Raw genomic sequence first — 15983 nt, forward strand, 5'->3', positions numbered from 1 at the left:
AAAGGGATCAGAAAGCAGCCTGGAAAAACACAGGTACTCAGAAAACACTGCAGCCCCCCCTACCAGCTGGGGAAATCATCGTCACCAGCCCCAGTTTTTGATATTTTAAGAGTCAGGGGACCTATGCTGCTCCCACCAGCATCCCCACTGAATTGCTTGGGATTATGAATTTGGAAAATGTAATCTGGTAGAGATCAGAAAGAAAAATTACATTTCCTTTTCTGAAGTGTGACAGAATGCCTGGAAACGGGAAGAAAAGGTTTAGGCAGGTTATTCTGTAAATGAGGTGTTGGTTAAAAAGGGAAATTCATCTTCCTTGTCTGGAGTCCTGGGTTGTGACACTAGCTCCAAAAAGAATCAGCTTCTTATGAAGTCTCTGAAGTCATAAATTTGAGTCAGGATGATATTAAATGTTTCCCTTTCGCTGGGGAAGTCCCTGAGTGTTCTAAGAATGTCTTTTGTCTTTGAGTAATATAAAACATGCACCTGATTTTGACTGATATGGTGATAATAAAAGCAGTACCATCATTTTAAACCTGCATGATAGCAAAGTGCTGTTACAAGCATAAATGTTGGAGACTAGAGCATGGGGTGTAACCCAGTGACATGTCCCAACCCCAGCATGAATTTAGACCAGCTGGAGAGAGTGTTAGTGAAGCAAAACCAGTCACCTTTCACCTTTTTCCAGTCCCACAAAGCCACATGGATGTCAAAGTTCAAAAATTCAGGTGCTGCTTGTTTGGTGGGACCTCGTCGATGTCTTGATGCTGGCACTGCGACTGCGTCAGGTTGTCAACACCACCTGTGGCATGGCTCCTGTTCATGCTGCAGCATGAACAAGTCCTGACCCTCACTTCAGCAGGGGTTTGCATACATTTAACAGTCCCACTATGCAGAAAATGGTTTGTGCAACGGGGAGGTAAAGAAATGCTGCTTCTGCTTCAGTGGGGAAGGCACGGCTGCTGGCAACACCTGCTTGGACAGCACCATGAGCACCTCGTGCTGGCCTCCAGTCGTGCTTGAGCCAAACCTAATGCCCTGCAATGACTGTGCTGCTATTTCTTCCCTCAGTCATGCTACCGAAGGGCACCTTGCAGTGTCGGGATGTGGCATTAAATCACTCAGTGGGCCCTGGGGGAAGGAAGTTAGTTAGACATTGGAATGGGTTGCCCAGGGAGGTGGTGGAGTCACCGTCCCTGGGGGTGTTCAAGGAAAGGTTGGACGTGGTGCTTAGCGACATGGTTTGATGGGTGATATTGGTGGTAGGGGGATGGTTGGATTAGATGATCTCGGAACTCTTTTCCAACATTCATTCTAGGATTCTATGAAGAGAAAAGCTGCCCACAGGCTGCCAGCAGGCACCTTTGCCATCAGCCCCGCTACCCTGGCAGCCTCCTCCACACTCCCAATCCCTCACACCGAGACCATGCAACCCCCCTTCCCCGCCGGGACGCCCCACGAACCCGTTTACGGACCCAGCCCCGCTTCTCCCCTCAGCCGGGCCTGCCACGGCGCCGCCGAGCCCCCGCCCTCCGCCCGCCCCCAGCGCCGCGCAGGCCCGGGGGCCCCGCGGCACCGCCCGGAGCCGAGCCGAGCCGAGCCGAGCCGGGCCGGCAGGCGGAGCCCGCAGCCCCCGGGCTGAAGGAGCGGGGCTGAGCCGTGCAGGTACTGGCCCGGCCCGGCCCGGTGCAGCGAGGGGGCCGCCGTGTCTCAAGATGGCTCTGCGCCATGGCGGCCCTGGCCCGGCGCCTCAGTGCCTGGTCCTGGTCTAGGTCTATTCCCTCTCCTCAGCTCCTCGGCCCGCAGAGTGCTGGGGCTCTGGAAGCCTTTTTTCCTCACATATTCCGGGGAAAAAAAAAAAAAAAAAAGTCAGGTTTGGCCGGGTTGCGATCGTGGTTGTGGTGCCCTCAGGGGCACCACGTACCCAAGAAATCAGATCAGATACAGGCAGTCAAGATGATGTTTCCTTTGTGTATAAATCGATTGTGAATGTACCGTGTTGTAGAAAACATGCTTCCTTATCTCTCTGGCTCGCTTAAATCAGCTTTATTTAGCTAATAACCTGACGTTGGAGTAATGCCTTTGTCTGTTTTAATTGCATTCCAGTCCTGTTTGAAGAGTGCTTAGTCAAACATGATTTAAAAAAAATCCTAAAATATTTAACGTGTAAATACTAAAAATTTCGCAGGTGTGTATTTGTTGAAATATGCTTTTATAGCAGTAATCCGCCTTCATTACTAAATGAAGTGCTAAATTTAGCACGAAAGCTGTGACAGGTTCTAATCAACGTCCTAATGACTGCCAGCAAATGGAAATGAGGCTTCCATGGAAAAGAGCTGAAAAGGTAAAACACAGAACAAGATTCAGTCAGCTGCAATAAAAGTCCTCTGCTCACTGTGTTAGTTCACGATTTAAATCAATCCACTATGTTTATGTTATTATTTTAATCGTTAATAGAAATACTGACTGGCTGTGGACAAGGAAGCGCTCCACTGGGGACCTCTTCGTGGTGTTCTTCATTAGCGTCTCCCCATTAGCGAATACACATTGAGATCTTGCAGCGAGCCATTTTTCAAACCGGTTAATGTGTGCCGTGCTAATTCCATCTAATGGAAGTTTTTAATCAAGATGTCAGTTGGTGCTAAATGAAGCACCTCACTGAAGTGCCAAACATGTAACGTCCACGTTATTTTCTTTATCAACCAGCTTTCCATTCTTGTTAAATAAAAAAAAATAAAAAATGATTTTCCTCTTTAATCCAGGTTTGTTTAACAAGACGTGCTTTCATTAAAACATTGTGGACTTCTCTCTCTCTCTCTCTCTTTTTTTTTTTTTTTTTTCTCAAGGTGTCCCAGAAGAGTCATTCCTTTATTCTGGCCAAGATTGATGTTAGTGTGTTTCCTGCTTACCCTTGCTAAAATATTGGCTACCATTGGCAGAATTCCAGTTCTTTCACATTCCCCCTTCACACTTTTTAATGGTTGTAGGAATTAACATTGTGGCTTGGAATATGAAAAATGCAACTTAAAAGGGCAGTAGCTGACATCAAGTACACTTATGGCCCTGAATTTCAAATACTATTGATCATTTACCAGTGAGTAGAGAGTTTTTCCATTCTGCAGACTTCCAGACAGTGCCATAGTGTATCTGTGGTTTGTTTTGCTTTAGCTGGCAATTAGTTTTTATACTCGAATCTGGCTGAAGAATCTAGTTCCTACTTTAAGGAAGATGAGGAGTTGTAACGATGGCGTATTTTCCAGGTGTATCGCATCTGCTTTTTTTCAGGTTTTCAATTGCAAGTGGAAGACAGGTCTTTGAAATACATGATGGCCACTTGTCAGCTTTTACGCGCTAGAGAAAAGAAGTCTTCTAAGGTAAAAACCTTGAAATGTGATGCTGCTGGCAATTTTACCTGTCAGTTTTAGTGCCTGACATATCTGTACCCTGTGAGCTGGGAACACTTTCTGCTGGCTATGTTGTTCAGTTTAATTAAAAAGCAGGTATTTCCAATTTAATGAGTCCAGGAAGATACAGCATGGGGTTTTGACATACTTGACTAAATAAATAAAGGCTCATGAGGTGTGTACAGGACTTTATTAGCAGGAAGTAACGCAATGACCTAATAGAGGAACTAAATCTAGTATACTTTCCACTGGGATTTTTCATGTTTAAGTCATGCAGTGCTTAGTATTTACATTAGCTCCAATCTTAGACATGTTTACATCTCTGTGTTAAAATTGCTCTGAAAAGTAGGTCTGCCTACAGTGTTGACAGGCTTGGTCTGCTGTCACATCTCAAAAAAAGCTGGGGCAGGCACTGAACTTTGGTACTGCAGTAAACAACACACCAGCACAGGCACTTGCTTGACTCCAGTATTAATTCTGTAGAGCAGAGCTGGCAGAAAACTATATACGCTTTTGTTTTTAAGGGGTGGTTGTCTGCTAAGTGTCTGCATTGGTACAGTAGAGGGGGTGGGAATGTTCAGCTGTGATAGAGGAGGGTAATGACCAATGCAGTCTGCATCTGGGTAAATCAGATCAATTGATAACATTCCTTGAAATATTTAGTCACACTTAGTTTGGCATGAATCCCTCTCTGTGTGATATGAAGACCAGGGAACTGTTAAAATTACCTTTTTAAGTTACCCTTTCTTTCTACCTGTTGAGAGTCATTTCTAAATATAAAATAGCTCTACTTTTAACTTTACCCTTCTTTTTCAGGAATCAGTGTTGTTCCCCAACAAAATTGATACTGAGCAGCAGTCTGTGGTGCTGGTGAAAAGACTTCTGGCCATCTCTGTCTCCTGTATAACATACCTGAGAGGGCTGTTTCCAGAGAGTTCATATGGAACTCGCTATTTAGATGGTAACACTTCCAGTTTGTGCTGCATTCTTATTCTTACTTGCTATATTTTAGCAATAATGTACTCTGCAGATTAGCTTCTAGCTGCTCGTGTATGTATGAGTTCAGTTCATTAGGAATACAGCTAGCATGCTTTCTCTTGTCTTGATGCAGACAAGGCTTCTGCATCAGATGGAGTATAGAAGACAACGTAGAGCTATTACAGCTTACAGCGACACACAGCTTTCCTGTTCATGTCTGTTTTGGTTTATAATTTTTCCTTGGTGTTGCCAGTCCCCAGAGTCAGGAGCTTGACTTAAGAATCAGTAAGTATTTAAAAATCAGCTCTGATTGATGTGTGTTATTTCCCTGTGGATTTTTGAGCTCAAATTTTCAGCTTTCTTTGTGAGATAGAAAGTAGAATTCTTTTTGTCATATATACATATATATATATTTTTTTGTTTGTTTGTTTTTGTTTTTTCTCTAAAAATTGACTAGGTCACATAACCACATGTGTTTGGTCAGAATTAGCAAACTAACTACAGTCAGACCTTTAAGGAAGAAGGACGTTACTGTAAGACTTGTCATAGGATCACAAGAATTCATGATGCTTTGATTCATCATCCTCTTTTTGTTCATTCAAGATGTGTTTCGCAGGTCTAAAGTGTTCCTTTGTATTCCAATCCATCTCCATGCTTTTACCTAGGCAGGTAGTTACCCTGAAACATGGTCACATGTGGACTCGGTTGAGGGCACAGGAAATCCCAAATTGTCTTTTGATCACCAAGCCCTGAAAAGCCACTAGTCTTTCTAATCAAATGTCAGGCCTTTCAAATGCCTTTTTGATCAAAAATGTTAACATCTGGCCTGTTTATGCCTTTAAGTGCTCTTTGGTTGACTCCGAAGGTGTTATTAATTCACCGCCTCATTTGCAGGATGGGGTTCTTCTTGCCATTTGTAATGCCTGAAAAAAGTGGCAGAAGGAACTGTGTGGAAAAGCTTAACAGAAGCAGTTTATTCTATGTATAGTCATTTATCTCATTCAGATGTTGGTGCAGTGTGAATGCAGATGTGAAGGTGTTGTTTGGAAATGCCAGAATAGATGGGAATGAAGAAGAGAGGGAGTGGGCAACGGAAGCTGTAGGTTTTTTGAAATTAAGCCATAACTAGCACTTTTGTCTGGCAGAGTCCAGATCATCTGAGGAAAATCTTTGACATTTGAAAATGCAGCAATAAGCTTGTGTCAGCCCACCTGGGACTTAGTGGAAAACCAACATTTCCGCTCAGGAAGGACCTCCAGATAGTGTTTTATCCAAAAAAGGGAGGATGACTGCTTTGGTTTCAGTGTTTGCCCAATAGCTGTGATAAGGATGGTAACTATGTGCTAAATCTGGTTTTGCAGACCTCTGTCTAAAAATTCTCCGAGAAGATAAAAGCTGTCTGGGATCATTTCAGATAGTCAAGTGGTAAGTGAGTAACAGCGAAACTAAGACAAGATTGTGCTGAATAGCAAGACATCTGCCCCTCACATTCTTCTTCTTCCTGTGTTTGAAAATACTGTGCCCAGTAGTGCGATTGGATATGCCAGTGCAACTCCCACTGCTGCAGCGTGTGCTTGGCCCTGTATGTAAGCAAGACAGAATTAGCTAGCAGATCATGTGAGTTCAAGGTCTCTTGAAGTGTTAACTTCAGTGAGGTCATGGTCAGGCCCCAGAGCACACAGGCAGTATAGGTAGGCAGAGAGAGTAAAGAAAATCACAAGATTGATTCTGGTTTTGTTTGTTTGTTTGTTTGAATATTTTCCAGTTTCACTTTTATAGTGATTCTTGTAGATTCTTTTAAGTATGTCCTATATTTTATCTCCCTGGATATTGTGTGTCTAAGTACCTTATGGCTGTCTTTTGTGCTATTTAGGATGCCTTTCAGAATTAGCATGTGCTCAGCAAGCAGAGAGTCTGACTTTGATTTGCTAAGGAGATAGGCAGCTGCAAAGACTCAAGGACCATTGCTACCTCAAGTAATATTTACTGCTTTGAGAAAGTCCTTAGCTGTAAACTATGCATCAGATAGCAAAAATTTACAAGACCAGACATGTCAGGCTGTGTTCAGAGCGAAGTTTCAGCCAAACTCTGTATGCAGCCATTGGGAAAAGAGCTGCTGGAGCGCAGTCTCGGGGAGCCAAAACAGCACTGAGCTGAGAGCCACTTCGAGCCAGGCTTCAGGTCCTTGTCACTGTCAGGACTGAAGTGGGCTCTAGGCTGACCGGCCCTAGATTATATAAACAATGAAAAAATGCAGAGGATGATGTGGCCTTTCTGATGATTGACCTGGAAAGGACTTTACGAGACCAAAATGTTACTAGCTGTGTTGTTTTAATTCCAGAATATACGCACTTTAAACTGTATTTGATGAGTGTACGTTTACAGATTACGTGATAAACATTGCTGGTTAGTACTAAAATATTTTTCCCCGGCAGGATTCAAGGTTGTTTTGATGCTTTGGAGAGGCAGTATGTAAGTTCTTGCGTGTTTTTTAATGGACTTTTCTATTTTTTTCATAAAGTATGGACAAAACTCTCTTTCTATTCCTGTTCTATATTTTTGTAGTGATTTTATGTGCACACAACACACATTCACAGCTGTGGGGTAGGGAGAAGACCCTGCCTGAGAATATATGAGCATACATGAGAATGTATCTCCCTGAGATTTGGGAGTTTATTCCCAGAGCCCAAATATTGACTGCTGCTGCTCCCTGGACTTGCCTGTACATGGTGTGTGAAATAATTTGCAGCCTGAAAGGGTTCTTAGTTCTTTGTTCTACGTTTATCTCTTAGTTCTGTGTTCTACATTTGAATTCTCCAATCTCTGGATGGAGACACTGCCAGTCCGAACTTGCAGGTCTTGATCTCCATGCCTGTTTTCTTGAGGAAGGTTCTTTCATGCTTCTGCTTTCCTTTGTTTCTTTCCTCAAGTCTTTTCCCTTCTTCTGATCTTCTCTAACTATCTTATCTTTCTGTCTTTGATTCAGACTTGATTCCTTTTTTTTTGTAGAGTAATTCATCAGGTAATGTGTTTAACTGGTTTCAGGACAAAATCAGCTAGTAAGTAATCATATTCCTTGCTGATTCTGACACAAAAAATGCTCTGTACAGGAAAAAGCATCAATTGTCACCATCTCTGTCAGCACTGTTCATCAAACTGACTCTCATCTAGATCAGATGAAGCGGTGTTAGTTTCAGCGCTGCTGATCGGATGGGCTCTTAAAAATTAGTCTCATTGTGTGTATGGTAGTTCAAAATGTTGTGAACTCAGTTTATTGCTTGCTGACAGTTCTAGGAGGAATTTAGTCCTCTGGTATTTATAAGAGATATAAATTGGTTGTTATTGGGCAAAGATTTAGGGAAAAATAGATATTTAACAGATGCTCTAAGATTGTTTTCAAGAGTAGTCCCATGTACAGTTTCTTGCGATAGCGTAAATCAAATACCTTTGGTCAGTTTCTTACCAGAGAGTAAATACTAGTCTTCAGTAGGGATAGGTGCTATTGTGAAAGAGTTTTAAGTTGGCATAGCCTCTGAAGATTTGTTTAGAAAGAACTCCTAAGAGGAAGTCTGAGCATGCAAATGTTTTCTTTGGGAAACTGCATGTGAGACCAAGTAAACTGGCCACTAGGTGTTGCTGATGCAGTGCTATGAAGAATCCATATAACGATTTTTGACTCAGTTTGTTGAATGTACATATTTGCTCTGTGTAGGCAGTTCGATTTTGAAATGTGTTTTTTTTTTTTCCTCGCCCATTAAGGTTAGATTATGACTTTGTGATCTGTTTTCTCTTTTTTTCTCTCTCCTTAGTTGCATATCGCTGTCCTAGCAGTAAGTAAATGGATGCAAGGCATTTTTCTTCCTCTACCGTGCTTGACAGAGATTTGGAGTCAAGGTTGTGTCAAACCATTTTTTTAAGGGGAAGTCAAAATATGTGTGGTTTTTAATAGAGCAGCGACCTTTCTTAAATATGGTAAATATGAACTTCCTAGGCTGCGTGGGAACATTTTCTCAGTATGTCAGAATTCTGACTCTGAGGCCTGACAAGAATCCTTAAAGTCCAAGAAGCACTTCTGTGAGCTTCGTATTGTTGCTTCCAGCAAACTCCTGCCTCCATCCTTGGAAGAAGGAAGCTGCTGTGTCTCCTCCATTTCCCTCTACATAGGAGTCCTCTTTATTACTCTGATACCAGTGAAACCACACACTAGCAGCTATGCTGGGAGTCTTTTGCCCTGGTCTTTTGTAAAGCAGCAATAGCTATTTTATGCACCTATTCTGTGCATAATTTGAGCATTTACATCTCAGGCATCAACAGTTACCTGTGAGGGTTGGAATGGGAATTAGCCTCATTCCTCCCCAGTTACACAGATGAGTGTCTTCTACCTGTCTTTGAAGTGGAAAGTATTGACTGCTGATAGAGGAAGGCTGTTTCTCAGCCATTCCTTTCTCTGATCCCATGTTACAGATAGTACAATCTCTGCTGTAATTTGAAAATATCATTGTTTATAGTCACTTTTCACTGGCTCATCTTATCCAAGGGGAGAATGTGCTCACTGTGCTTTTTTACAACAGATTTACACCAATCCCAAGGAACCGGAGGTAAGAAAGAGTCTTAATTAATCTTTGAGGCAACTGAAGGCATGGGTGAGTAGATTTTTATTCAGAATGGACTTTTGGCTTACGTTCTACCCTGACATAGCTGCCTGGTGACCTGGTTTCTCTTCTTCTGCTTTCACTCAAGAATGACAGCTCAGTGAGCTGGATTGTGATCAAACACTCCTACCGGGCACTAGGCTGTGGGCCCATCTAGGGCCTCAGGCAAGGATGTTAACAGGCAACTAATGGGCATGTTCCTGATTTTGTTTTTCTTCCCAGAAGGAAGAAATGGGAAGTTCAAAATCATTCTTTTATTCTATTATCATCTTTTTAACAGCAGTGTTGAAAAGGGGGCTGGTTTTTCATGCAGAGAGATTTAGGATAGAAGTTATGAATTGCTCGAGACCTGGGGTGTGTGTGTTACATACTGTGTGTGCTTATCCTTTCGGTGTTCTCTGGTGCGTTGCCACGTCTGCTATTTTGTCTACATCTAGCCTGCAGTGACAGGCTCGGGAGTGCAATGTGTAAGTGAGGTTCTGCATCCGTTCTGTCTCCACAGAGTAGTTGCAGGGAATGGCTGCAGAACACTCTTACCTAATTACAGTTCTGCTGCATTGTCCCACAGCATCTGGGAAAGAAGCAAGGATTAGCCCTAACCAAGGCTAAAGGCTGGGATTTGTAAGGAAGGCTCAGAGTTAAGAGCTCAACTCAGCTCCTCCCAATCAACCTTACTGCCTTTGAAAAAAAGTGAACAACAGGCATGGGACTGGATGACAGTACATGCTTTTTCTTGTGTTGAAGTAGTTTGTTCTCCCTAATATTCTTATCTAAAACTGTAGCAAATCTTAAATGGAAAATCATCTAGATTTTTTTTTCTCTCTCACACAAAATTCTGAGACCACTGAAATTCAGCAATTTCTGAATTTTGCCTTTATGATACCATTTCTATTTAGTAGTAGGAACAGCCCTTCAGGTCCTTCTTGCGTGTGTACAGAACTCTGGGCCAGATTTCCTTGTGGCATTGCATCACTGGGGAAGCCTCACATCTTTCCTTTTAGTAAGGGAAGCCATCAGCAGATTGTGGCAGTTGGCTGGCCTTGGTGCCTCATTAGAGGTTTAGGCTGGGGAGTCAGGCCCACAAAGGAAGTGGAAGGAGGAAGCAGGAAGTTTGCAGCTTTTTGTGATTCTTTCAGTGCTAGGTGAGTTATGGTTCTTAAGAAAACTTGCCAATGCAAGCAATAATGGAGTTAAAGCTGTAATCATGTCACTAAATTAGTGCTGTGTTCTGACATAAAGTTGTTAAGTGAAGTACACATCTTTACGCTTGTTATTGAAAGAGACCTGTTTCTTCTTTTCATGCTCTTCGTAAATCTCTAGACAGTGACTGAACTGTATCAATTCAAATTCAAGTACAAAAAGGAGGCGCCCCAGATGGACATCATCAGGTAATGGTTTGGTTTTATTTCTCAGAATTACATTATGAAAGCTCTGTGTTCCTGAAGCCATAAGAAGAAACTGCCCTTTATGATTATAGCATGTCTGAGTCGCTAAGCAGCTGTAAATACCGTCAGAGTTGAGAGCATTGTTCTTTCCAGTGAAGCTTTCCCAGGTTTGATCCCCTTTATGAAGATCCCACACCCAATATTTTTTTCCTTGGGCATTTGCATGCATATATTCTGCTTGAGCAGCCTTGTGAGGGTGACCTGGGAGGTCTTTCGCTGATCATGCCTGTGTTGATGCTGCAAATCTTTGAGTAGGAAGCAGCAGCAGCTTTTTGTGTCTTTTCAGCACTGTGTTTAGTAGGGCATAGTCCTGTTCAACTTAAACTAAATACTGTCAAGGGCAATTGGCTACAACCAGAGCAAAGGAAAATAATTAGCCAGTTTTTAGATTTTCCTCTCTAATTACCATTGGACAAGATGGACTTTTGGGCCTTGAAACCTGCCTTTGTAGCGAGAGAGCTCTGCTGTGTTTTATGCTCCTCACGAGGCTCCTCCATAACACTCCCAAAGTGTGCTGTTCACCAGTCTTTCTCTAAACACATCCAAATCATTTGTCATACATGGCAAAATGATTTTCTAGTGAGCAAATCTGAACCACATCTGAATCTGGAATGCCATGTTGACTGTATCCTCTGATACTACCTCAAAGCTGCTGTTGGTTGTCCTTACTACAGTGAAGAAAAGAGGAGAGCTTTGGGATATGAAAGATATTAGATGGTTCTTGAGTACATTTTTTTTTTTTGTCAGAATTACTCAGATCAGTCATTTGTTCCTAGAAATAACGTCAGTCTCCAAATGGAACTCAGCATTCCTTAGTGTCCATAGTACTGCCCAAGAAGTGGCTAAGTAATCTTGCTGTTCTGTTTATATCAGCTTCTTTGAAATCTCTTTACCACATTGTTTGAACATTCATGGCACCAGATTCCTTAGCTGTGGCCTGTGCCCCCACTGACTGACACTGCTGCCGCGGGATCATGCATGTACCTGCAGTTGTTAGTAAGCTGGCATGCTGGCATTGATCAGAGTATTGTCGTCTTTGCTGTCAGCTCCTTCAGTTGATAAAACTGCTTCTGTACACCTGCAAGGTTTATTGTCATGTGCAAACCTGGAGTTAATCATTCCGTGAGGGATGCTTTATGTCTGTGTCCTTGTATCTGAGTGGTAAGGAGAACCTTTCTCCTAGATGATCTCTGACCTATTTGTATTGATTTTTTGGAGGAGTTCCTCACCAAATTCCTCACCATGGATCCCGTCCCTCAGAGAGGTTCAGTTCATCAGCTTCTACCTGTTGGCACGTTCCTGCATCAAATCCACAATGTTATTCCTATTTTGAACTTGTACTTGAACAGTACTTGACCTGTTAATTCCTATGGAAGGTGTGTCCTTTTTTTGTATACATACTCCCTGCCATTTTTATTCTGCTAATCCCAAAACTTGTAAAGATGACGTAGAAGGAAAATTGTGGCTTTTTGTTATTCCACCCTAGGTGTTGCCAGCATTTGCCCTCTCACTGGTACATTTCAGAACATGCAAGATTTCATTTGATGCGTGCTCAGCATCAGTTTTGTTGTTAGCAGCTGGAAGCCTACCAAACATACATACCCTTGGGAATACAAGCTGTTCAACAGCCACTCAGTTTTCATGATGAGCCTAAAAGTTTCAACTGGAAGGGGAAGTCAGTCTTAATGAAGCTATGCCTTCCAGTGATTTAATCAGTCATATTCAGCCCTGGGATTCTCCCTGCTGTCTTAGGTTACATACTGCTTTTGAAGCAATTTGTGATGATTTGTTAGATTCCATCCAGCCTACAGTATTGTCCACCTGCCAGTGGTCTAACAAGGACATAATTTTGTAATGTAGGAGCTCCTTTCTTTAAAGCTTCTTTTCAGTGAAAGTTAGGGATGCTTAGCTTCCTTAGTCACTTAGTGATTCATCCAGTCCACCTTCAACTGTCTGATCTCAGCCGTTCATCTCATCTGCCTCAGTAGTCAAGAGAAACAAACTCCTCCAGAGGGAAATTCATCCCACTTCTGTTATACGTTTATCTCAGTCTAGACTGCTTGCTTAGACTAGCCAGCTGACATTTGGGTGGGTGAAGGAGGTGAGAGGAATGCCCCTTAGTCACTTTTGAAAAATGTGCTTCCGAGCTGTTTTTTCTTACATGGAATTGAAGTGAAAACATGTAATTCACTTCTCTTCAAAATGCAAAATGGACTTGAAAATAGCCACTGTGATGAATCGGCTTTATATGGGATTCTCACCTCATTCCTCTCATTCCTGAAATTGCTTAGGTGAAAGGCACTTGTTTTATGGTCCTTTGATCCAATTTAATCATGTTCAAACAAGTGAGTCATGACATTTGTATAATGGGGTCCATTGCCCCAGCTACAAAGTCTTTTCAAATGTAAATGCCATGCCTCTTCATTTAGAACTGTTGCTTTGCTGATGCCACCCCATCCCTGGAGTCTGTTTCACTTCCCTGTTTATCTGGAAATTACATAAAGGCATTGTAGCTTTGTTGCTGGTGGTTTGAGACAAGTCAGTGGGTGCACTGTACTTGTAATTAGATCTTGAATATTCATGACCGAGGAAAACAGCTCTGTTATTCTTCTTTCCATTGTAGCAACAAAATGAACTTTGTGAATGGGGTGTGCAGCGAGGACATTAAGCAAGCCAGCAGCCTGCTGATCCGTAAGCTGTACCTGTTAATGCAAAACCTTGGCCCGCTTCCCAATGACATTACCCTGACCATGAAACTCTTCTATTACAATGAAGGTAGGTAGAGAACAACACATGCTGTAGGGACAACTTCCCTTTCCATCAGTTTCTGTGATAATCATGAGTCCCATAAAATTAATACAGCTTAGAAAGGTGAAATGGTAGTAAACTAGTAGGATCTATTAGCTGATAGAGAGTTTGCACCAGTGAGAAATGGTGTAAAAGTAAAGCCTTCTGACACACTGGGATGGCAGATGCTTTGTAAGAAGGGGTTGAACATCCATGTAAGCAGTATAGCCATGCAGTGTGAAATGGAGACAACCCTCTCCTTCACTGTTTTTTTTTTTTAAGGAACCAGCATCCTATGTTTGCCGGGTTCTGCTCCAGAAAGTTGAGCTCATTAATGGTATCTCAGCAGTCCAAAGTTACTTTCTTTGAGCCCCTGGATAACATTTGCTCAGTCCATTTTTTTCCTTTGAATTCTCTCCCTTCTTCCCTCAACAAAATAAAACAAAACAAAACAAACCACAGAGTATTTTTAGTAGCTGGTATTGTTTCTTGAGGCTGGTAGATATTTGTCTTTTATTGAGCAGATTAAAGAGAAATGGAACTTGGTTTCTCTGTCAGCAGTGGGTTCTTCCTCCCTCTGTAGTGACTCCCAGCGATTACCAGCCGCCTGGCTTTAAGGAAGAAGTCGGCCCTACGGACCTGTTGTTTGATGGTGATCCCGTCAACCTGAAAGTAGGGTCAGTCTCCACTGGGTTCCACACCATGAAAGTGAAAGTAACGACTGAAAACAAAAGAATGGGGAGAGTTGAAAGCAACCTGATCCAGAAGAATGGCCCCACTGAGATCTCCCATCAAGGGTTAGACTATGATGAAGAGGAAGAGGAGGGGAGCACCAAGGTAGAGAAATAACTCTATTCAGTTTTCACTGGAGGAACAGAGTTTATTTAGCAAAATTCTCCTTAAAAGAAACATGTGCTCTGAATCCTAGTTTAATAAGCTTGTAGGGCAGCAGCACTACAGAGGATTCAGCTGGACTGGAAAATCCATAGGCGTAATGAGATCTTCCTTCGAGCGTATCCATTGGCTTACCGAGTGTAGTATGTTCTCCCAGAAGAGGGCGGTGATTATACAGACAGAGACACAACACACACACACACACTTACACGCTTATACACAGACATGCACAAACTGGGGAAAATTGCAGACTTTGGCATTTCCACTTGGTGTTTCTCAGGCCTAAGGCATTTTCCGCTATGTCGTTAGGTGAGATTCCTTCCACTACCCCTAGCCATCTAAAAGTTGGGCACTGTGTCTAATTTCTCTGGGGCCTTCTCTGGGTTTAGTAGAGAAGAAGGCATCTTTACCAGGCAGTTCAGATAATTTCCTTAGCCAACAAGTTAGGGTTGAATGAATGGGCCTCTGGGGGTGCCTCTCTACAGAATAACAGAAGGGGCAGCCTGCAGCCATAGCTCAGACTTGACAATTTCATGTAGGTGATCAGTGCTAGGCAACAAAACATAACCAGCACCTGACAACAGGAAGCTATTTAGGTCAGAATTTTCTGTCTTTTCTCAGCAAATTTCTCTTCTGAAAGACCTGTAGGCTTGGGAGTAGGGATGCCAGGGTGCTGAGGAGTTTTGAAAATCCCTCTCTGTTAGTGCTGAGTTTGTAGATATACCACCTGAGCATATTTTTTTAAGTTACGCTATTAAGACAAAGCATCATTTGCATTGCAGGACAACCCTCTCCCTGTCAGAGCAGATTCAGGTGAGCCTGAAAAGGACAAAAATGATACCCATCCAGGCTGGAGATCTGAAGCATCTTCTTTTTGCCTTCAAGATACAGGTAGAGGTTCAGCTTCACAACTGAAGGAGCTTGTGCACAGAACTGCATCCTAGCATAATATGTAGATTTTCTCACCTACTTGGAAAGGGATGAACAGTTTGCCAGGCTAAATCAATTTTGAATCAGATCAGATTAAACTATAACAAAAGGCCAGTTTTGTATGCTTGGTTTGTTAACAGAAACATTCAATTTCTTTATCATTATCTTTCCTCTTCTTTATCTCAGCAGTTTTTTTCAGATATGGAGGAAATGCGAAGTTCATTAATACTGAGTTATGTTATCTACATTTCACCAAGGCTCTTTTCCTTTAGCTGTTACAGTTTGATTTTGCTAATAACTTTCACATATGAAAACATATGAACATATATAAAAATAAGCCTTCTCTGTTCCTTCAGTAAGCCTAGTTTTGATATACCATGCTGTATTTGACCTCTGAGGCTCTCAAATACAGCCTGTGAAACAATCCTGTCACATCAGTAAGCCTAGCTTCTGATACACCCTGCTGCATTTGACCTTTGAGACTCTCAAATATAGCCTGTGGAACAATACCATCTAGTGACAAAATGGTAAATAGCATTCCTGAGATCCCCAAGCAGTGCAATAAAGAAGCTAGGCTGCCTATGAAGTTACCTTTTCAGGTCTTTCTCCTGCAGATTCTCCGATGACTGATAGGAGTGAACTCATTCTGACACCTTTTCCACTAAGGGGATATTTACAATATCTTCCTCCTTTAGCTAATTGCCTGTATTCAGGAAGCTCTGAGGCACTTTGGGACATTCCCATCAGATTTTATGAAAACTGTCTAATAAGGTCAACAGTTAGTAATCAAGGGACAAGCTCCTATCCAACACAACCACTTGCACAGAGAATATACTGGCATGAGCCTTGTTTTCTTAAAAAGCCAGGTTAAAAATGGAGTTTATGTGTCAACC

General features: G+C 42.3%; 1 protein-coding gene across 7 annotated transcripts in view; it reads left to right on the forward strand.

Annotated features, from left to right (window-relative positions):
- Positions 1 to 15983, forward strand: part of HORMAD2 (HORMA domain containing 2) — a 31053-nt gene that overhangs the window by 5549 nt on the left and 9521 nt on the right. The window contains exons 1-11 of one of the 7 annotated variants that reach the window (XM_084539164.1): positions 1570 to 2344; positions 3286 to 3374; positions 4221 to 4365; positions 5744 to 5807; positions 6818 to 6854; positions 8192 to 8212; positions 8954 to 8980; positions 10355 to 10422; positions 13103 to 13254; positions 13850 to 14103; positions 14943 to 15051. In XM_084539164.1, coding sequence (XP_084395290.1) covers positions 3324 to 3374; positions 4221 to 4365; positions 5744 to 5807; positions 6818 to 6854; positions 8192 to 8212; positions 8954 to 8980; positions 10355 to 10422; positions 13103 to 13254; positions 13850 to 14103; positions 14943 to 15051 — 928 coding nt within the window. In that variant the 5' untranslated portion in view covers positions 1570 to 2344; positions 3286 to 3323. Of the gene's footprint in view, positions 1 to 1569; positions 2345 to 2846; positions 2889 to 3285; positions 3375 to 4220; positions 4366 to 5743; positions 5808 to 6817; positions 6867 to 8191; positions 8213 to 8890; positions 8981 to 10354; positions 10423 to 13102; positions 13255 to 13849; positions 14104 to 14942; positions 15052 to 15983 lie in introns of those variants that run through there. The other 6 variants (XM_084539165.1, XM_084539169.1, XM_084539163.1 and 3 more) reach the window with 6 other exon arrangements.

The sequence above is a fragment of the Aythya ferina genome (genome assembly GCF_964211825.1).
Source record: "Aythya ferina genome assembly, chromosome: 17".
Classification (NCBI taxonomy): Eukaryota; Metazoa; Chordata; class Aves; order Anseriformes; family Anatidae; genus Aythya; species Aythya ferina.